General features: G+C 45.7%; 1 protein-coding gene across 10 annotated transcripts in view; it reads right to left on the bottom strand.

Annotated features, from left to right (window-relative positions):
* PALM2AKAP2 (PALM2 and AKAP2 fusion) overlaps positions 1-19,644 on the bottom strand; it is a 424,280-nt gene that overhangs the window by 12,373 nt on the left and 392,263 nt on the right. For 9 of the 10 annotated variants that reach the window (XM_036903338.2, XM_036903339.2, XM_036903342.2 and 6 more), the window contains 2 exons: positions 16,988-19,385; positions 2,024-2,202 (listed from right to left, as the gene is read on the bottom strand). In XM_036903338.2, the coding sequence (XP_036759233.2) occupies positions 2,024-2,202; positions 16,988-19,385 (2,577 nt within the window). The remainder of the gene's footprint in view (positions 1-2,023; positions 2,203-16,987; positions 19,386-19,644) is intronic. The other variant, XM_057498913.1, reaches the window with a different exon arrangement.

Here is a 19,644-nt window from a genome sequence, read left to right as displayed (position 1 = left end):
AGAGGATATAGTGAACTGGCTAGATTTTGTTTTGTTCCTAAGAATTTTTAACAACAAACTTTGTTCTCTTGTAATATTAATAACAGTGTAAAACACTTGGCCTTGAGAATTCAAGATCTGGGCATATTAACAGCTTGACACCTAGTTAGTAGGTTTCTTCCTTATTGATCATGTTTATTTATTTGAGAAAAATAGAAGCAGGAGGCTGCCACTTCATTGAGTGAGTGCAGGGCCATCAATATATGAAAACACTGATTCCAAATAACTTCGTTGATGCAAAGGGGAAATCCACCCTAGCTGGCACTGGCTGGGCGTCAGAGTTTGCATGAAGGAGGCTTCCAGCCTGTGCCTAGGAAATGGTAAGAGCGGGCTCTTCACTTCTGTGGGCAGTGGTTTCCTTCAGCATCTGTACTTCAACACAAATGGAATAGCCAAAGATAAGCAGAGTGTGCGTAGAAAACACCGGCACAGCTCACATGCAGAGTGGTTCTTTCTGTCCACTTTCCCCTCCCCAAACCAGATTGCAAGGTTCTCCCAGCAAAGTTACATAGTGTAGAATCTGATACATAGTGTAGAATCAATGGGAGAAAAGAAGCCACTTATAGCACTATAAGGTCAACCAGGTCACAGCTCCAGAGAATACCTAATGTAAACTCCTTATTTCAAATGGGGCTGCAAAGAAGGGCTGGCTAAAATGACTTAATGGGCCAAAAAAGTCTTACGGGCTCAGCAAAGGAGCCCCAGCTGCAGAGATGTTTGCAGCAGTCATGGAGGGACAGGCTCATCGCTCTGTGCACAATGGGGAACAGGCCAGAAATGCTCCAGCCTAACAAAGTAGCTGAGTTGATATTTCACACCGTTTAGACATACCCCCACGGCAAAGCCAGGGAGATGCTGAGTGAGTCGGCAGGCTGCTCTAGGTGAGTCTGCGCCCTTTACCTTTCTTTACCACTGAGTATTTTCAAAGTATCTTTCAATATCTGGCTTCAGTTACATAAATCCTTTAATGTAGCCATAACGTAGGACATGAAAGGCAGTATTCAGCATGGAATTCCTACTGTGAGCCCAGAGCATTCAAGTTCAAAGTGACCAAATGATTTATCATCCAAACTGGGGCACTTTTAACAGTGAAAGGGGATGCTATTAATAAATACACCAGGACAACAGGCATAAACCAGGACTGTCCCGGGTAAATGGGGACAACCAACCCGAGCTGTTATGATTTGAGTGTAACTGGGGGGAAGGAGGTGGTCATCTCTTAAATGCTAACAGATTGAGGCCAGCAGACTCCTAGGAGGCTGGTACGGCCCCCTGAAGCTGATCCCCGGGCTCCTGGCTGTGGAGGTTGTGTGGAACAACGGCTTTTAATTCTCTTTCTGAAAAAATAAACCACAGAGCAGATGACTTCCTTCACGGTCAATGTGAATGTCACATGCCCTGTTCTTGGAGTTGGGGTGGCAGGGTAGCACTGTGGTTTTTAACTGTCATTTTAAATGGCTCTTTCCTGCCAAACTGTACCCGTGGGCTTGGTAACAGCCTAAAATACACTTAGCCTTTTGAGCACCGGGTGACGTTTACAGGGATTGTCCAGAGTGGATAAGCTGAAGGAATGGTATCGCCATAGTTCTCCAGAGAGACAAAACCTCTACAGAGCAGATGGGGGATGAGAGAATTGGGTTTCCTGTGCTTGGGGCTGATTTCGGGGTGCTCACATCCTTCCTCCCGCATTGCCCCTGCATCTTGTCTTTCTATACACAAGACATCTCGTCCACTAGCCCTGCCCGTGGACCCAGACTACCCTTAGCAGCAGAAGGACCCGCTCCTTGCATGAGCGACATTTTTGAGAAACAAGGCAAATACCGCAAACCCATCCTGGGCATGTTAGACCACGTATTTGAGGATCGGCTTCGGAACCATGGTGCTGGCTGGACAACCACATCCGCATGTGCGCCCGAACCAGAACGCCACATGCCCCACTGACGCTTGCCCTCGGAGGTGAAAGAGGAAAGGAGGAAAAACTTACACTACTATCATCCATCCTCTCGCGCCTTTTAGATTTGTGTGTCTCATAGTCTTCCATGAGGGTCTGCATCAGATTCTTGGGCCGCTGGGATCCGGCGGCCTCTTCGGGGGTTAAGTCAGGCTGAGAGCTGGGGCCTTCAGGTGTGGGGGATGGAGGAGGTTTGACTTTCTCTATTTTCCCTGAAACAACACGAAGAGAATACCCTTTCTAAGCTTGTCTGCTCATGACTGCTTTCAGAAAGAAAACTGGCAAAAAAGCAACCTCTGACAGAGACAGGTACCAGAACAGTGGTTCGGAGGAGGTCATTTTATTACAGAGATCCAAGCACTTCAAGGATAATGTCACAAACCCATCCAGCAAAGAGGGCAAGACACTGGTGCTAAAAAAAGAGGCCTCTCAGGCACTTTGCAAATATGGCAGACAGACTGACAGACAGACGCTGGCTCTAGTTACTGTGGGGACATGTATTTTATCACAGATCAAAGAATTAGACTGTCAGAGGTGGCAGGGCCTTCATGCCTTAGAGGTCCACTGCTTATAGAAGAGGAAAGTAGGTTCTACAAAGGGAAGGCCACGGTCACCAGGAGTCAGTGGTGGTGCCCAGGTCTCTGGTTTCCTCACCAGGCCCTTTCCTTCATATCAGAGGCCATCAACAGTTAGCTGGCCCCACCAGGCTTTTTGCATGGACAGCACGGTGCTGTAAAACCTGCAAATGAGACCTAGGCTTGTCATCCCAGGCTTACATCAGCCACCTTCATTCTTTACCTTACCTGCCAGGTCCTGAAAGCAGGCTTTGAGATCCCCAGGCCTTAAGGAATGAACACCAACAGAAGCAGCTTCAGTACTGTGGCAGAGGTGGGCATCAGACTTGGGGAAGGTGAGGTTTAGCTTTTGCAATGCCCTGCAGAAATTCTCAGGGTAAGGAGATCGAGTCAATAGCGACAGTGGTGTAGGGACTCTAGGCTTTCATTAAGACCCTCTGCATGCCTCCCTCTTGGGGAATGCCAGGCCCGGACTGCTGGTCCATCAAAGGGAGGGTTTCGTTGCCACAGAGCCCCCACTGCACCTCTGATAAGTGTCTTCAGGTGCAGTGGTCATGTTTTTCCAACTATGCCCTTTCTGGGGACACAGATAAGACTCTGCAAACAATGAATGTGGAGGAAACACACAAAATAAATGGGGCCAATCAAGTCCAAACATTTGGAAACCACCAGGGGAGGTTAAAGACCCATTTGACCCCTTCCAGTCCCAAGTTGAAGGTGACTTATGTCTTCTGTCTTACTCCCCAGACACTAACTTGGCAACTGCCTGGGGTAGCTGCAATCACAAGGGAAGCCTGGGCACCGTGTCACTGTGTGGGCTGCTGGAGCCCTTTCCTGGGCATTGATCTTTTTGATGGGAGCTGGACAACTGCCTGCAGTTCAGAAAACCTGGGTTTTAATTCCTCCACTTCCATTAACTAGCTGTGTGTTTACTACAGACAATCATCTAATGTTCCTATTCTAATCTTGGGTTGATCCCTTAAATTCTCTAAGCTGCAACCTCCCTAGCTATAAAATGAGAATTTTAGAAGAAGTTGTCTTTGAGGTCCCTTCTAACACAAACATTTTGCTGTTCTATCAATACATTTGGCAAGATAAATTCTTACTAGTTTTTTTTTTTAAAGCATACAGCCATGACTTTTGGAAATGTAGAGGGAAGTCATTTATAATACACAAGACATTCTATCCACAGAGACACCATTATATTAGTAGCAGTGAAACTCACTGCTTTGACCTCAGGTCACTGATAAAGTCTTTTGATTTTAAAAGTAAGGCAATAAATATCTCAGGGTCAATTCACTAGAAATAATTTGTTTTTTTTATTATGGAAATTAGGGAAAGTAGGGACACCTACAGACCCATTAACTATATGAAATACTTATTGAGACTTGATCACACCTGCTCCTTCCTTCTTTTGGCCCTCCCTTCCTGAGATATTTTAAAGCAATCCCGGACTTTAGTAACACCCCTGAATACTTAGTATGTACTGCTAAAAATTGTGATTGCCTTTTTAAATGAAGCCTCAAAGCACAATCTAGCACAGTGGAGAGCAGGCAGCTCTGGAGCCAGCCACCTGGATGTGATGCCCCTATTCAGCAGCCAAACGACTTTGGGCAAGTAACTTCCTGTTTTTCTATCTTAGTTTCCTCATCTGTAAAATGGGTGTGATAATAGAGATACCTCCCTCATACGGTTGGTATAAGGACTAAATTAATATTTAGAACAGCAAACACCCAAGAATCTAGTTACTATTTATTTGGATTCTCAAAGAATAATATGTCTCTAGGGTGAGAATGCAGTTTCATGGTATTCTACATTAAATATTTGCAACCCTCCTAGAACCAGGAATACACACCAAATCGCCAGACTGATCATTTTCTTACCGACCTTTGAAGTGTCCAGATCATCCCCCACCAGGTACTCCTCCAACACTAAACTTGTAGAAAGCACAGCCTCTATCTACTGCCTCTGATGTCACCCTTTCTCACATGCCTCACAGCACTTTGTTTATGCTTCTGTGAAACCCCTCAGTATCATATCTGGCTGTTAATACTTCTCTTCTCAATTAAGGTATAAAGTTAACCAAGGATAATGACCATTCTGACCTATTATGAATCTCTTTAATTCATTCGAATGTAAACTGCATTAAAACAGGACCTTGTCTGTCCCGATCACGGCTGGGTCCTGGCATCTACCATGGTATTTATTCAGCACAAGGTAGGAGTTCATGTTTGTCTAATGAACCAATAAGTACACTATGAAATATATATACCAGCTACTTATTAAATGTTTGTGGGTGTAACAGAATTCCTAATAGAGAATCTAAGAAAAGAGTTAAAATGTCTTCACCAAATACATGAAATAAAACAATCTAGGTCTACAGAAGCAGACTTAATGGCTTTATAGTAACAATGAGCATTTATATGGCATTTCACTTACAGGCTGCATTCAGGTCATTTGATCCTTACAAAACCCCTGGGATATAGTCAGGATGGATGTCTTGACATCTGTGAATGGTTTAGGCCACGGAGACTCAGATGCTACGCCAGCCCAGGTTATATTAGCTAGAGTAACAATCAGAGTTAAGTCTGGAACTCAAATCGTGTTGATATGGCTCAATTAAAAAATGGGATGCATGATGAAAAAGAACTGTAAAGAGGTGAGGGGTTACTAGAGAGAAGTGGTTGGTTCACCGTTAAAGACATTTCCTGCTTATTTCTCAGTATTCCAGCACAAGAACCCATACCTGGAGCCAGTTTTACCCATTATAGCCACTAGAGGTCACATGAGTAACAGGAAAGAAGGACTGGCTTGGCGGGTCTGGGACAGCTGCTTCCAAAGAGGCAGCTCAGGTCTTTGAGACAACGGGAGGTTTAAGATAACCAAGCTCACGTCACAGCCTCAGGAGAAGCTATCACGGGTCCCCAGATAAAGGGGAGACCGCGCCCCTCCCCAGACTTTTGGCCATCCGTCTGTGTGGTATTAAGGAAACTCAGCTTGACCAAGCTTTTCTGCTGAGCCCTGTGATCTCCAGCGATCGTTCCCCCCCAGTATGGTTCAAACCACACACAGGCATTCTGTGTGCCATCTAGGAATTGCACAGACTACCAAAAAGCTGGAGAAAAACCTGTTCCACCCAACATCTTCCTCAGATGGCCTTATTTTGCAGACAATAGTTCTTTTGATTAGGATGGTTAAAAAAAAAAAACATTTAATGCTCTCCTCCCAGTGGTAGACACTGCAGACAGCACCATTGTTCAGCTTTCAGACATCCGTACATGGATGGGATGCAAATGGTCAGAGGCCTGGGAAGTCTATCTCAATTTATGGTCCTGTAAGACCCTTTGAAATTCTTTGCCCTGAGGACATAGAATCTCAAGTGACGGCTATCTTTGTCACTACCCAGCACTTCCCTGGTACCCCCAGGTCCCATCCCCAACTGCCCCATCAAAACATGCTCCCCAATCATTGATTCACTCAGTGAATGACTGACTTGCTGGGGATAGCTGAAAGTGGCTTCTGTTTTCAATGATAAACATCCTGCTGTCTATGTCTACTTCCTCATCTGGACTAAAGACTCTACAAAATAGCTCTCTTGAAGGAACCCAGTCACTGTCCCTTGGAAACAACATGAGCATAAAGTGTCATGCAGACCCATGTTGATCTTGGCCGAAGGCTGGTAACTGTCATTCACAGAGCAGGAAACAGGTGAAACACAAGCCGTGCAACATTGGACATGAGAAACCAACAGAACAATGCTAGACTGGAGTTCCACGGGAAGGGAAGGAGACATTCTTAAGTTGCTTTCACAAACATGATTTTGCTCAAACTCTTCCATCTAGCGTAATTTTAGACTTTAACTTTTAAAGGGGTTTGAGGTCAAGCAACTTCACTTGGGTGGGACAATTCCAAAGGTGTCTCTAAAAGTGTGTCCTATTAACCTAGCTTTGTGAGGTAGTACTCGATGCCACAAACGAAGGCACTGGTAAACACTGGGTTCAAAAAGGCTTTCAAAATTAAATGAGATCAATTTCTTTCCCAGAGGACTTCTCCAAGGTTTCAGTGCTAATATGATTGTGAATCACTAATTCAGGCATGGGCCTCTGGTGTTTCTCAAATTTATTTAACCAGAGAGCCTCATTTCATAGACTCCCTCCCTGTTATTATCTGAAGAAAAACAATCTGTGACATATTGTTCTCTAGTGTATAGTCAACCAGCTCCCGAGGAACTTTGGGGCACAAGTTCATCTAATAATTAAGTATAAGCACAAAAGTTGTGTATAAGAATTTTCACCATGTTTTTTTATAACTATACATGTGGAAATGACCAAGATATCTCACTACAGGAGAATGACCAAATGAGTTATGGCTCATTCAGATGATGGAGTATCGCTTAGCCCTTACACATCATGTCTTAGTTTCTCAAATTTAGAGGAATAGTTAAGGTCATGGGAAAATATTAAAGATATATTCAGAAAAAAAGCAGGTTACAAAAGCAGATATATTGCAGGGGTTTAAGAGTATAGGCTCTGGAGCCAGAATGCCTGGTTTGCTCCTGGTTCACCACTTACTAGCTGTGTGGAAGAGAGGAAAGTGCAGGCATGACACATGGTAAACACTTCATCAGGGGAAGGTGAACAGTTTTGTGTCAGGCAGAAGAGCCTCCACAAAGATGTCTAAATCCTAATCCTTAAAACCTATGAATGTCCTTACATGGAAAAAGGACTACACATGTGTGGCTAAGCTAAGGACTTTGAGATAGGAAGACTATCCTGGATTATCCAGTTGGGGTTAATGTAATCATAAGTCCTTATAGGAGAGAAGCAGGAAAGTCAGAGAGAAAGATTGGAAGATGCTACTGGCTTTGAAGATGGAGGAAGGGGCCACAAGCCAAGGAATGCAGGCAGACTCTAGAACTGGAAATGGGAAGGGCATGGACTCTCCCAGAGAGCCTCGGGAAGGAACACAGCCCTGCTGACGCCTTCACTTTAGCTCAGAAAGACACTATGTTAGCCTGCTTGAGCAGCAGTAACAAAATACCATGGACTGGGTAGCTGATGCAACAGACATCTTTTTTCTCCCAGTTCTGGGGGCTGGAAGTCTGAGATAAGGGGGCCAGCATGGTTGGGTTCTGGACTCTTCTTGTCTTGCAGATGGCAGCCTTCCCACTGTGTTCTTGCATGAAGCAAGAGAGAGCAGTAGCTCTCTGGTGTCTTTTCTCAGAAGGGCACTAATACCCAACAGGAGGAACCCAGCCTCATGGCCTGATGTAACCCCAAGTACCTCCCAAAGGCCCCACCTCCACTGGGGTTAGGGCTCCAACATAGGAATTTGCTGGGGACACAATTCAGTCCATAGCTGACACTTTACAGACTTCTGGCCTCCAGAACTGTAAGATAAAAAATGTATGTTGTTTTCAGCCACCAAGTTTGTGGTGATCTGTCACGGCCGTGATGGGAAACCAAAGTAAATATAAACTTGTATCAGTTTCCATGCACATGTGCGCATGGAGAAAAACTAAGCAGGTAGCAGTTAGGATTGGGAATCACCTTAATTTTTATCTTTATTTTCCATTTTTTTCTACAATAAGCATGAATTGATTTAAAATATAAACAAATCAGAAACTTTTTCTTTTAAATAAGACTAGGCTTGCTGAGAAAAGTAGATACAGCTGCTTGCTTTAACGTTCACGAACCAGGCAGATGCCCAAGCCTTTCCATCTCACCAGGCGGCACATATCCAGGGGAGCTGACTAGCCAGGGCCTTCCCAGGGCCTCTGAGAAGCACTGTTCACAGCCGGACACTGGCGCTCACAGGCTGTAGCATGGCGAGGCACACTAAGTTGCAGAGGCGGCAGCTAAATTTCACTCCAAGTTAATAAATGCCGTCTGCCACCATGAGAAGAAAACTAAGAAATGTGAATTTTTGTTTCCTGTTTGTTCTTTATAAACATTTAAACCACTTTATGGTCCAGAGAGAGAAAGCCGTGTCTTGGCTACCTTTAGATTTTTAAAGAAGACGGATTTCTCTCAGGCGCCTGTGACAGGCTGTGCTGCCCGGGTTGGGGGAGAAGGCGGGGCAGGGAGAGGAGGCACAGCTCCTCCCACTCAGGAGAGCCTGAGTGAGGGGCGCACATCCTCAGAGCACAGTGTTGCCATCCCTGTCAGCCCAAACCCTCCTTCTGTAGGACCAGCACTAATTTCTAAAAAGCCAAGGATGTAGATTGCAAAAATTTAGAAAATTATCTGTCAAACATTGTGATTTTAGTGATTATTATATTCCATATACATGGTGCCTGAGCTCTTAAATCAAAGATCCTTTGTTTCTGCATTTCTCAAAAGAAAAGAAAAAGCCATCACCCACTCTATTTAGAAACCAATCCAAATGGAACAAAGACACCCACCAGACATGCCTTGGCCGGGGCCTCCTTCAACAACCTCCTTTCTTCATGCAGCACTGGGGTGAGATTGCAGACCTCTCATACGACTCAAGAGGCACCAGAAAGAAACGAGCTCAGCCTTGTATTTTCAATTTCATTTCCTCCTAGCTAAAGGGAATATCCTGTCCGTTAGGCCCAGAGCACAGGGGATGTGTGCTTCCAGCTGTGACCCACACAGGCAGGGCTGGTCCTTGGCTCTTTCACCTCGTTTTGGGAAGGCCCCACAGGTGGGAGACTGCAATGATATGAATCTTCAGATTACAGTCCGGCTCAGAAATGAGAAATACCCCTGCCAGGCAAAACAAGTCTCAGAAACCTCCAAACATTACTACTTAAACGTCGGTCTGTGGAGTTGGATGAGTTGATGCTATTGGTCATTCCCTATGAACAGAACTGGAGGATGAAACCTTCAGAAGGAAAGGGCTCTGCTTCTCCAGGGGCAGCAGAGTTTAAGAAGGAAAGAGAAAAAATAAATGAATGAAAACAGGAAGAATGAAAATTATAGTAAGTAGCAATTCCCCCACCGAGATCTTTTTGTTAAATATAGTTCTACCAACACGGTGGGCTTGACTTTGGGACGATTAACCCACCAAAAGGGAGAGAGAAAGGTAACATTTTTATGGACTTGACATGTTATCAGTCTCTTTTGAAATCACAGCTGACTATTGAAAACTAATTCCCGAACTCAGATTTTTGTAAAAGAAACTTTAACTCTAGGGAAGTAAATATGAGAATATCCCAACTAGGAAGAGAAAGCAATTTCATAATGCATGCTCTGCCGTTTCTTTCAGGGTCACAGAAAGCTACAGAAGGGCAACTCATTAAGTCATTCCGCTAAGGTTTTCCAGGCCTTTAATTAAAACATAACAGTAACTGTAATAACAACAATGGAACTCTTCCTGGGAGCCTTTGGTGCACCAGGCCCTGTCCTCACTTATTGATGAGGTTGCTACTAGTTTATTCTCATTTTACTGGACAGGAAACTGAGGTTATGGAGTTAGAAGGTTATAGCTTGGTCACAGTTAGCAAGCAGTGGAGTCAGGATTTGAACTTGACACATAAATCCAGAGATGTGACCGTCACTTTCAGGCACCTTATTTTCCTTGACCCACTTTTTTACATATGGTATGAATTTGTATTTCAGAAATCAAAAAAAAAAGGAGATGGGGAATGCCTGTGATATCAGATGCACACAAGTTTTGGGGAACTTCTGAAGTCATGCTCAAGGTCATGAGAAACAAAATACCATTCCATGAAATACAAATGTATTCTTTGGTGCTGTAATGGCCTGTCCTGCACACTCCTCCCACCACCACCACTAGTCCTCCACCCCCTAGTAGAAGCTTATTCACAAAGATCAAATGGATCTTAAGTGCCAGTCTCCTTAGGGAAGCACACAGCAAGCCACAAAGCCAGCGAGAGACACAGTCATATCCTGCCCTGACTCCAGCAGTCACAGGGGACATCCTGCTTCCAGGCCTGGCTTTGATTAGCTCATATTTCTTACCAGGCGTAGAGCAGAGATCTTACGAGAATTAAGTTCTTTGATTCATCTTTTCTTTCCCAGCTCAAGCCCACGTCATTCTTTGCAAGCAGTTGAGTTTGATTTTTTTGGCAGCCTCTCTCCTAACTTGAAGCATAGAGTAGCCATGCAGGGGGTAAAGGACAAACAATGAGGACACCATGTGGGGCGCCCAGCAAGGCATGAGTACCCCAAGAGCTACCCCAGACATTCTAGATGTTTCAGAAGAACCAGAGCAATTAGCAGGGACAGCAAACCAGCTTACAGAAGGGAATTAAGCTGGTGGGAAATGGAGCCTCTTCCAAAGTTCTGCTTCCCAGAAGGCATGACCGAGGGCTTGTCACGGAAGAGCAACTGGAGTCTGTATCTTTTCAGGAGTCAGGCTGACAGGTTTAACCCCAACAGTTGCCCTCTTCAAACCTTTGAGGAGAATGTCCAAAAGGAACTTTGAATTCTGTAATTTAAGAATTTCAGACTTCATTACATATTTACCCCTTGCCAAACACTGCTTTAACCTAGCCCTTTCTTAACAATTCTTTCCCAAATGGCATGCATTAAAAAAAAAAAAAATGAACACATATATTTGCTAGGTTCAGACAAATAAAATACAGGGAGCTTCTGGTCTGAGGCAAAAGGATCAATCTTAAAGAGCAAAAGGGAAGAGCAGAAAGCAGTCATGGTGCTCAGCGACCACCAGTAAACTAATATATTTGCCTTTAGTCCCACTCCACCAAACACATTCAGTTAAAGGGGTGAACACAGGCCTGCTCATCCTCAAATTAAGAAATTGATTCCTTGCTTCAGTTATCCAGTTCTTCCAAAGATTTCAGTGAATGAGTCTGTCCCTGGAGTAAATGACTGCAGTTCCTACTGGGGTTGAACTTTCAGAAAAGCACAGAAGAGCAGTCAGGCCAGACAGCTGACACAGACTGGGCTAGCCCCTCTGCCACCTGCTCCGATCTTGAACAGCACCGGCAGTCTTGCCTATGTAATCTGGAGCACTGGAATTAAGTTCTGAAGGCACAAGGGAGCCATTGCGGGTCACTAGGGTAGCACTGGGAACAAACTCATCCATGCAGGCCACGCAAGCAGAGGACTGCAGGGCTACAGTGGCTCCAAAAAGGGGGCAGGAGGGACCCAAGAAAATGCAGGGGGACAGGCCTGAGACTGGGATAGGGTGGACGGAGCCCAATCACCATAGTAGGAGAGGGGTACTGTTACTACACACCTCACAGACCTCAAGGGCAGAGCGGCAGGTTCAGCAGAGGGCAAGGGTGTAGAAAGAGTACGTATGGACTTTGGAGTCAAAGGAGGCTGGATTTGAATCTGGGTCTGCCACTTCCTGAGTGGCCTCGAGCAAATTACTTAATCTCTCTGGGCTCTGGTATTAATTCTTTGAGAACAGGATAATATCACAGGTCCATGATCCCTTATATACAATTCTAATTTTTAAAACAAGCTCTGAAAACCAAATTCTGTCATAACTTATTCAGCAGCAAAACCTGATGTGAACTGGCATCAGGTTCTTCTTTGTCTTTATATGTCCCACTTAATGTAAGTAACTCTACCTAAGCTTAACAGCAGAAATCTAATTTGATGACAGGGTGCTGCCCTAGGCCCCGCCTGGATGGGCTAAATAATAGTTATATACATTGCATGGCTTTTCTAAATAATACTATATACAGTTTACGGCTTTTCTAAAATCAGAAAAATTCTGAATATATCTGGCTTTACAGGTTTGGATCTCTTGTATTACATCTTAGTGGGCTGTTGGGAGAATTACATGACCAAATGAAAAATAAGATAATGTATGTGAAATAACTAGTACAGAACACAGCTTTAAGGTTTTGACACGTCACAGCCACCATTAGGTTTGTGTTACCAGAGAACGTTCAGGAAATACGGCAGTAAACATAACCCTCCACAATGCTCCACATTAAGCTGCAGTACCTGCACACAGCCAGCTGGGTGTACAATCTGTGCCTACCTGCAGGCAAGTGAGGCTCTGTGTATCCCTGAGAAGCAGCCTCTCTCAGCTGGGTCTGTGATGGGCCACCAGTTTCCAGTACAGACCTTCAAGTGGAGCATCTCGAGTGAGACTTGGACTCATGCAGCTCTAAGTCAGCATGGAACAAGCCACCAAGCTCCGTGTCATGAATATTGTGCTGACAAATATTTTATTTTCTCTCTAGGACTTTCTTTGTGATATTTGAAGATAATGAAGGGGAAAGAAAAAAGACCCAGTCAAGCATCTTTATAATAATGCAATGATCATCTCATATACAATCTTACTTCAGAAGTAAGAGACTCTTTAGATACCCTATTTTTATAGGATGCATGATTATCACATCTTTCCACACATTAAATGGCATGAACAGATACTCCAAATTACGGGACTCAATATCCATACCTTTTCCTCTACCACTCTCCATAGTGTTCCACTGGGCAAATTACCTGAGTTGGTGGGTCAACATCTGGCATGCAAACATGAACTATTTCAAAAAATGAAGTTACTCTTCACCTAGAACTTGGAAGTGAAACCAGGATATCTAATAATAGACAATAGGCACTGAAATGCGATCTGTTGACACCCTAATTATAAAAAGACATTTGAAAAGATCTAAATTATAACTTCAACAAAATGTTTGGGTTTCCCTCCCAAACCCACTCAAGGGTGTTGCACAGCAGTGCATGGTGTGCACTTCACATCAGGCTGGCACCTGATGAAATGCTTCTTTGATTCTCTACATCTCAGCACCATGAACAGAAGGCACCCACACATTCTCACATAACACACAGCATTCGTCAAAATGGCAGCATGCCTGAAGAAGTATTCTACTGAGGAAGAGCTCACTAGAGGCTGGCAGAATGAACTCATGAAGGCAGGAAGACTTCTAGTCCATCAAGTCATGGATGAAGGCAGGACAGCTTGGAGAAGGACCCCTTTGAAAATCCTCACAGGCTTCCCACTGACTATAGGATAAAGTCTAACATCTAAAACCTTTAAAATGATTTATATAGCTCTTCAGTCTCTGGCTCTGCATCAATTTTCTTTTGCTTTGTTTTAAATCTCTTCCTCTAACCTGCCATCACCTTATTTAAGCACCTCAAATTTGCCAAGTTCTTTATTTCTTTTGGGCCTCTATAGCTGCCCTTCCTTCTGACCACAACAATGTCCCCTACCTGTCAAACCCAACTTTTACCCCTTCAGCTCAAAGCCTAGACAGCAGTTTCCCACAGAAGGCAGACTTCCCTTATCCCCACAACGAGGCGGTCTTCCTCGGCCCATGCTTCCACAGGTCTCCATGCTTCTCTGTCACACAGTTGCCACCTTTGTCTGATGTTCTTTCTCTTACTGAACTGTAAGGAACTATATCTGCCTTGTTCACCTCTGATTGAACAAATATCACACAAACCCTATTCAGGTGGAGATCACATCAAGAACCAACATGATAAGATTTCCAGATACTTTTGCCTAATAACTGATCTTTGAAAGTGACTATATCCTTTTTAAAATAGCAACCTTATTGTCGCCCATCTTTGAAACCCTATTGTCATCCATCAGGAAAACTGAAAGCAAAAATAAGTATCTTTTCAACACCTAGGAATGGTTGGGGAATATTAGTAGCTCTCTCTTTCCTTATCACATCTTGGTTTTTAGTGGATTTTACTTGCCTTAAGGATTTTAGGATTCCAGAATGTCACCAGCATGATTTCCAGCAGAAGGGAAATTCAAAATTGAATTTCCCATCACCTAATACCAAATCATCCATCTGCATCATGCAACAAAACAGCTGAGTCACCCCTCCTGGCATGAAGAGGGGAGCAGTGCAGAAGGAACGTCCAACCTCTCCATTCACGAACCCAAAACTGGAGCCAGCAGTTCCGACCCTGGCCGTGAATTTTTCACTTTGGCCGCTCGGACTGATGTGTCAGCCTCCTCCCTGATTACGAACTTGAAGGCTGGCTGGCCAAGCAATACTCCAAATGGTTCCCAGAATGGATAGAAAGAAAATTATGTGTTACATTCAGTTTCTTTCGATTCACATTGTAATTCTGGGAAGCCCTGCTGCCTACTTTAAATGTCCTAGAGATAAATGGGAAGGGATGAGGTGCACACACGTCATTATCATGACTGTTCCGTTTGACAAGCAGACCAGAGCAGTGTGCGTGGATCAATCGCCACCTGACTGAAGGAGCAGAAATCAATCCTAGGATGGGATATAGGGGAGGACATGAATATTTGTGTAGAGGAAGTGCTGGAAAAATCTGTCATGGGATTGCTGAGAGCGTTAGGGCCCTGCCTCATTTTAAGCTTGGTAGGGAAGCTTGACAGATAACAGCAAGTCAGGCAAATAGGGAAAAGTGTTGAAATGTCTTAATTTTGTTCACGTGCTAGAAATAAAGTAGGAGGAGGCAATATGGTGAAAGGTTCAATTAAGAGGTAACGAAAATTGAAAATACCCACTGATCATATGTCCTGTAAAGAAGACTCTATAAGGAAGTAACGTAAAGGAAGGACTAGGTAGGTAGAGCCGGTTGTAACTGACAGGAGAGCCACGGGCTTGCCTGCCACGGGCGCAGAAGGAACTGAAATGCTAAAGAACCATCACCCATCAGACTGCAGGTTCTTACGCAGGCCCTTTAGAGGCATTTGTTTGTGAAGTGGGCTCCCCAGATTGGGCTGAATTCAGGTGGTATAAAAACTTTTCCTAGGATACCATGTAGAATGCCCAGGTGGCATCTCTGGGCCAAGCCAGCCCAGAACAAGAATTTAAAGTGAACTTGATAACTAAGGACCTTTGGGAAAAACCAACCAGTCACTGTTAAGCATGGACTAAAAACCCTCCCCTGAATGTTTGGCTATTGCCCTGTGACCTGAAGGAATTAAAGACCATATTAAGAAAGTCACTGTGCTTTTCTTCTTTCTCCCTTCCTTTCCTTCCTGAACAATTTAGTCCAAAAGCCATGAGGTGGGGCTGAACACGACGGTTCGGTCTGGAGTCAGGGTAGGAGGATTCACAGTGGCCCAGATGGTTTGCTGGAGCCAGGAAAGGATGGGCAGGGGAGGGCACCGGGTCCTACCTGACTGGACAGTGAGAAAAATAGAGCATCATTTCTGTGGTATTTCTACCAAAGATGCATAACCTGAATGAAATCACATGAAAGCATCAGATAAACCCAAATTGGGGTCTATAAAACAGAAGATGACAGAACATTAATTTGCAATTTACTTTCAAATGGTTCAGAATAAAAAAGATATTTGTATTGTACGTGGGGACTTTTCTTTAGGTTGAGATTGTTTCAATATTTTAAAATGAGTAATGAAAAGAGTTACCTTGTGTCACTGTAGATTTGATGGAAGCCAACCATCAAGACGGGATTAAGATCTGTATGGACCAAGTTAAATGCCAACAATTATATGTTAGGGCAATACTTTTTAAATCATCTCTGGTGAAGGAACACTTTTTCCTCCCAATCCACTGCAGATCACTACTTGGATTTGAGGACAGTATCAAATTGCAACAAAAGCTTTCAAATGCTTACTCTCAATATCTGCTCTTATTCTCAGCAAGGATCGGTAACGAACAGTTCATGGACTAGTTTAGACCATCCTTTGAGCAGCACTTCTCTGCAGTAAGATGCATGACCTCCAATTGCCATCATATCCAAATGGGACATAAAAACTACCGGTCACACTGGTATCCATAATGGTAGCATAAATAATTACTATTATAATTAACATCAATCATCTGTACAGAGTATTCAAGGAAGGAACTGCCTGGGCAGTGGGGGAGGGGAGGTGTAAACTGGGGGAATAATTAAAAACCTGCCTATATACAGTACCTCAAGTTCTGAAAGTCGGTCCCCGGACAGCAATGAAGGAGGCCACCCCTGATTCCATAGTAACTGCATAGCGGTGGCCTAAAAGAAGACAAACCCATTCACACAGAAGAGGAACTAGAAACATCTTCTGTGGGTCAATCTGCAATACCAAGTCATGACTGTCATTGCTGGGAAGGGGTTAGTAGAGCACATCCCTCATATCAGATGAGTTTGATTTAACCACAGATACTAAGGGTCAATCGACTGACAGCAACGCAATCCACTCAAGGGCTCCCTCTGACTGGGTCTGTGCCCCACACAGACCCTCCCTCAGCCAAGAGGCAGTACCATCAAATAAAAGAGAACAGTTCTCTGAATAAAACCAAGCCCAGAGCAGACTGTGAGAGAGGAGAGCTCCTGCACCCTCTGGGAAAGGGCGAGCACCAGCCAGGCTCCGGGTTCCACCAGAGGACACTCTGGCACTTCCGTGCATGTCCCCAAACACCGAAATCCTTGTGCCAGTGCCCCCGACACTCATTCCAGCCTCACACAGAGGAGCCTCCACACAAAAACCGAAAATCTCTAGTCAACAGATTTCCACAGCATGTGTCCCTGGTCTGCGGCACTTCACGTACCTGGCGCAGTTTTGTAGCAGGAGGCCCGGGAGGGCAGCGGTGGGGCGGTCTTTGCCCTGGGGCTCTGCGTGCTCTGCAGGACTTGCCTCTGCCTCTTCAGCTCCTCTTCCCTTTCCTGGGCGGCTCGGATCTCTTCTTCGATCATGGACAAAGTCCGCTGCTTCCTTGACCTTAGCTTGAAAGGTCCGACCATGACATCACACTCTTGAGTAGCCAGGAGTGAGGCTGTGCTTCTCAGCTCGGCTGCCTCCGAGTACTTGCTGAAATAGCTCCCTTCCTGTTTGGTCTCCTCCATGTTTATTGGGCCACTGGGCTGCACGGCCGGCAGTGGCTGGGAGGGCCCTCTTTCCCTGAGCGCCCTGTCTTCAGCAGGCAGGATCTTTGGTAACACATCCCTCTTCTCCTGAACAGGAGAGGACACCTGAGGTGGCTCAAACATGCCCTGAGGCTTCTCTGAGCTGGGAGCCCCCGTTCCAGCTTCCTCTAGAGTTGCTTCGGGTCCCTGCTGTGCTGTTCCACCCTGGCTGGTGTCAGTCACAGCTCTATCCACTTGTTCAGCTATGGCTTGTTGAATGGCATTCTGCACCAGGAGACCAGCCTGATATTCCAAGGCGTCATCAACTGACGGAGAGTCTCCCAGGGTGGATGAAGGGGAATAGAAACCGTGATCACTGAATGACTTGGAGACCCCTTCTCCGCGGCCCTCTGAAGGGTTGTCAGTTTGTGGAGTCTGGGGCAGAGAAAAATCAGCCAGAGAATTTTCCTGGAGGGCATTGGCTGTCTCATTGGAGGCGCCACTGTCACTGATGTTGTCCATGCTAAAGTCATTGGACAGTGTCTCCAGGACGGTGGTATCCTGGGACCTCACCGACAGTTCATCCAAACCAGAGTCAAGCTCCTCTTGGGTCAAGGAGACATTTACGGACTTTGAGAACTGATCCAAAATCGCAGGGTCGTCATCCTTGACCACAGTGAGGATGGCCCGGGCACTTGTAAACTCTCCATCCTCTGCCCACAGTTTGGATAAGGGCCCGCGTTTGGAGGGCTCACTGTAGGGCCCTTCCTTCCCCTGAGGAGCCGTATTGCCCTGGCCTCCTCCCGAAGGCTGGCTCTCCAGGGCACAGCTGGCTTTCTGCCCCCTGGCCATCAACGCACCACTGTCTTCTGGAGGTGCCCCGACAGAAGCTGGTCTCGAGATGGTCAGTGGCCTGTCTGAGTTGACGGACCCGAGAGGCCTGTAAAAGGGCTTGATGGAGAAGAGCCTGGGTGTACTCTGGCCCTTGGCTACTGTTTGCCTGGAATTCTCCATCAGCTGGAACTGTTTGCGGGCAGCAGAGAAATCTATCTGCTCTGTGACGATGTCCTCCTTGGCGTGTTCCGTCAAGCTCGACTGCTGGCGAGGGGCCTCAGGGGCCGTGCGGAGCTGCGGCGGGGGCGGCTGCTGCTGCATCAGCAACAGCTCCTGCTGCGCCCTCCTCTCCTTGCGCTCCTTGTACTTTTTGTGGGACTCCAGATGCTCCTCGTCCAGCTGCTCCTCGATGGTTTTCTCCTGGGGAGGATTCCACCACTTGGCCGCGATGCCAGGATTCTTTTTCACAGCCTGACTCCGGATGAGCTCTCTCCTCTCCTTCTCCAGCTCCAGCATCTCTTCTGAAGGCCTCACTTTCCTGACGCAGTATTGTTCTTTCTCATTCTCATCGTCCTCAAAGAGCTTGGAGGGTTTCTTGTCCTCATGGAAGGCACGCAGCTCAAACTTGGCCTCCTTCTTCAGGGTGGTGAGCGTGAACTCCCCATCTCGGGAGGAACAGCGTGAGCTGGTGGAGGAGCTGGGGCTCACGGGTACCTGCAGGCTGTCCCCCAACAGATCTCTGGGCTGGTCAGGGGAGTGGCCATTGGCTCTTTCACCCTCTGCCATGGTGTCTGAGTTGCTTTTACTGAGCTCGATGTGCGGAGGGGCCTGCCTGCCAGCTGCTCTCTCAGTGGGTTCTGGCTGGAGGGCTGTGTGGACAGGTGGGCTTAGACTGCACCCCAAGATGGCTGGTCCGGGTTCCGGGGATGATGTGCCGTTGTAAGTTCCTTCAGCAGCAGAATCACAGCAGTTGGCCTCCAGCACCTCGTCTAGATAGCGGATCTCTCTGGCCACATCATTATCCAGAGATTCTTGGTGATCGGTGAGGAGGCCATTGTGGGGGGGTGAGTAGAAAGGAGAGGGGTGGTCCATGGAATGTGGGGTAGAAGTGATTCCAGGAACACTTTTACATTCTGCCACAGAGACCTCAATTTCCATGTTTTTGTGATCTGGAGCAAGAGAGCTGGCGGTAGGCTCCAGGTGGTTGGCACGACACTTGTTCCTCTCGTGTTTTAGCTGGATATCATCCTCAGAAAGTGGGGGAGGCTTCTGGAATAAAGAGAAAACAAAAGTCAGGGTTAGGTACTAACTTTCCTAGGGATGTGAACCCTGAAAAATTAACTGATAACTGAAAGGCAAGTTAAAACAATAATGACAAGTTCTTTTAAATAGAGATTTCCCTTCTAATAATCCTTCATGTATTCATTTTGTCATGGCAACCTAAACATCTCAATTTTCAGGTTGTATATGGTTTACTAGGAGTCCAGAGAATTCTCAGTTAAATGTTAGTCTCGTTTTTAAATTTAAA

This window comes from Manis pentadactyla, chromosome 3 (assembly GCF_030020395.1).
Source record: "Manis pentadactyla isolate mManPen7 chromosome 3, mManPen7.hap1, whole genome shotgun sequence".
NCBI lineage: Eukaryota > Metazoa > Chordata > Mammalia > Pholidota > Manidae > Manis > Manis pentadactyla.
This window is presented reverse-complemented; position numbering and strand designations above follow the sequence as displayed.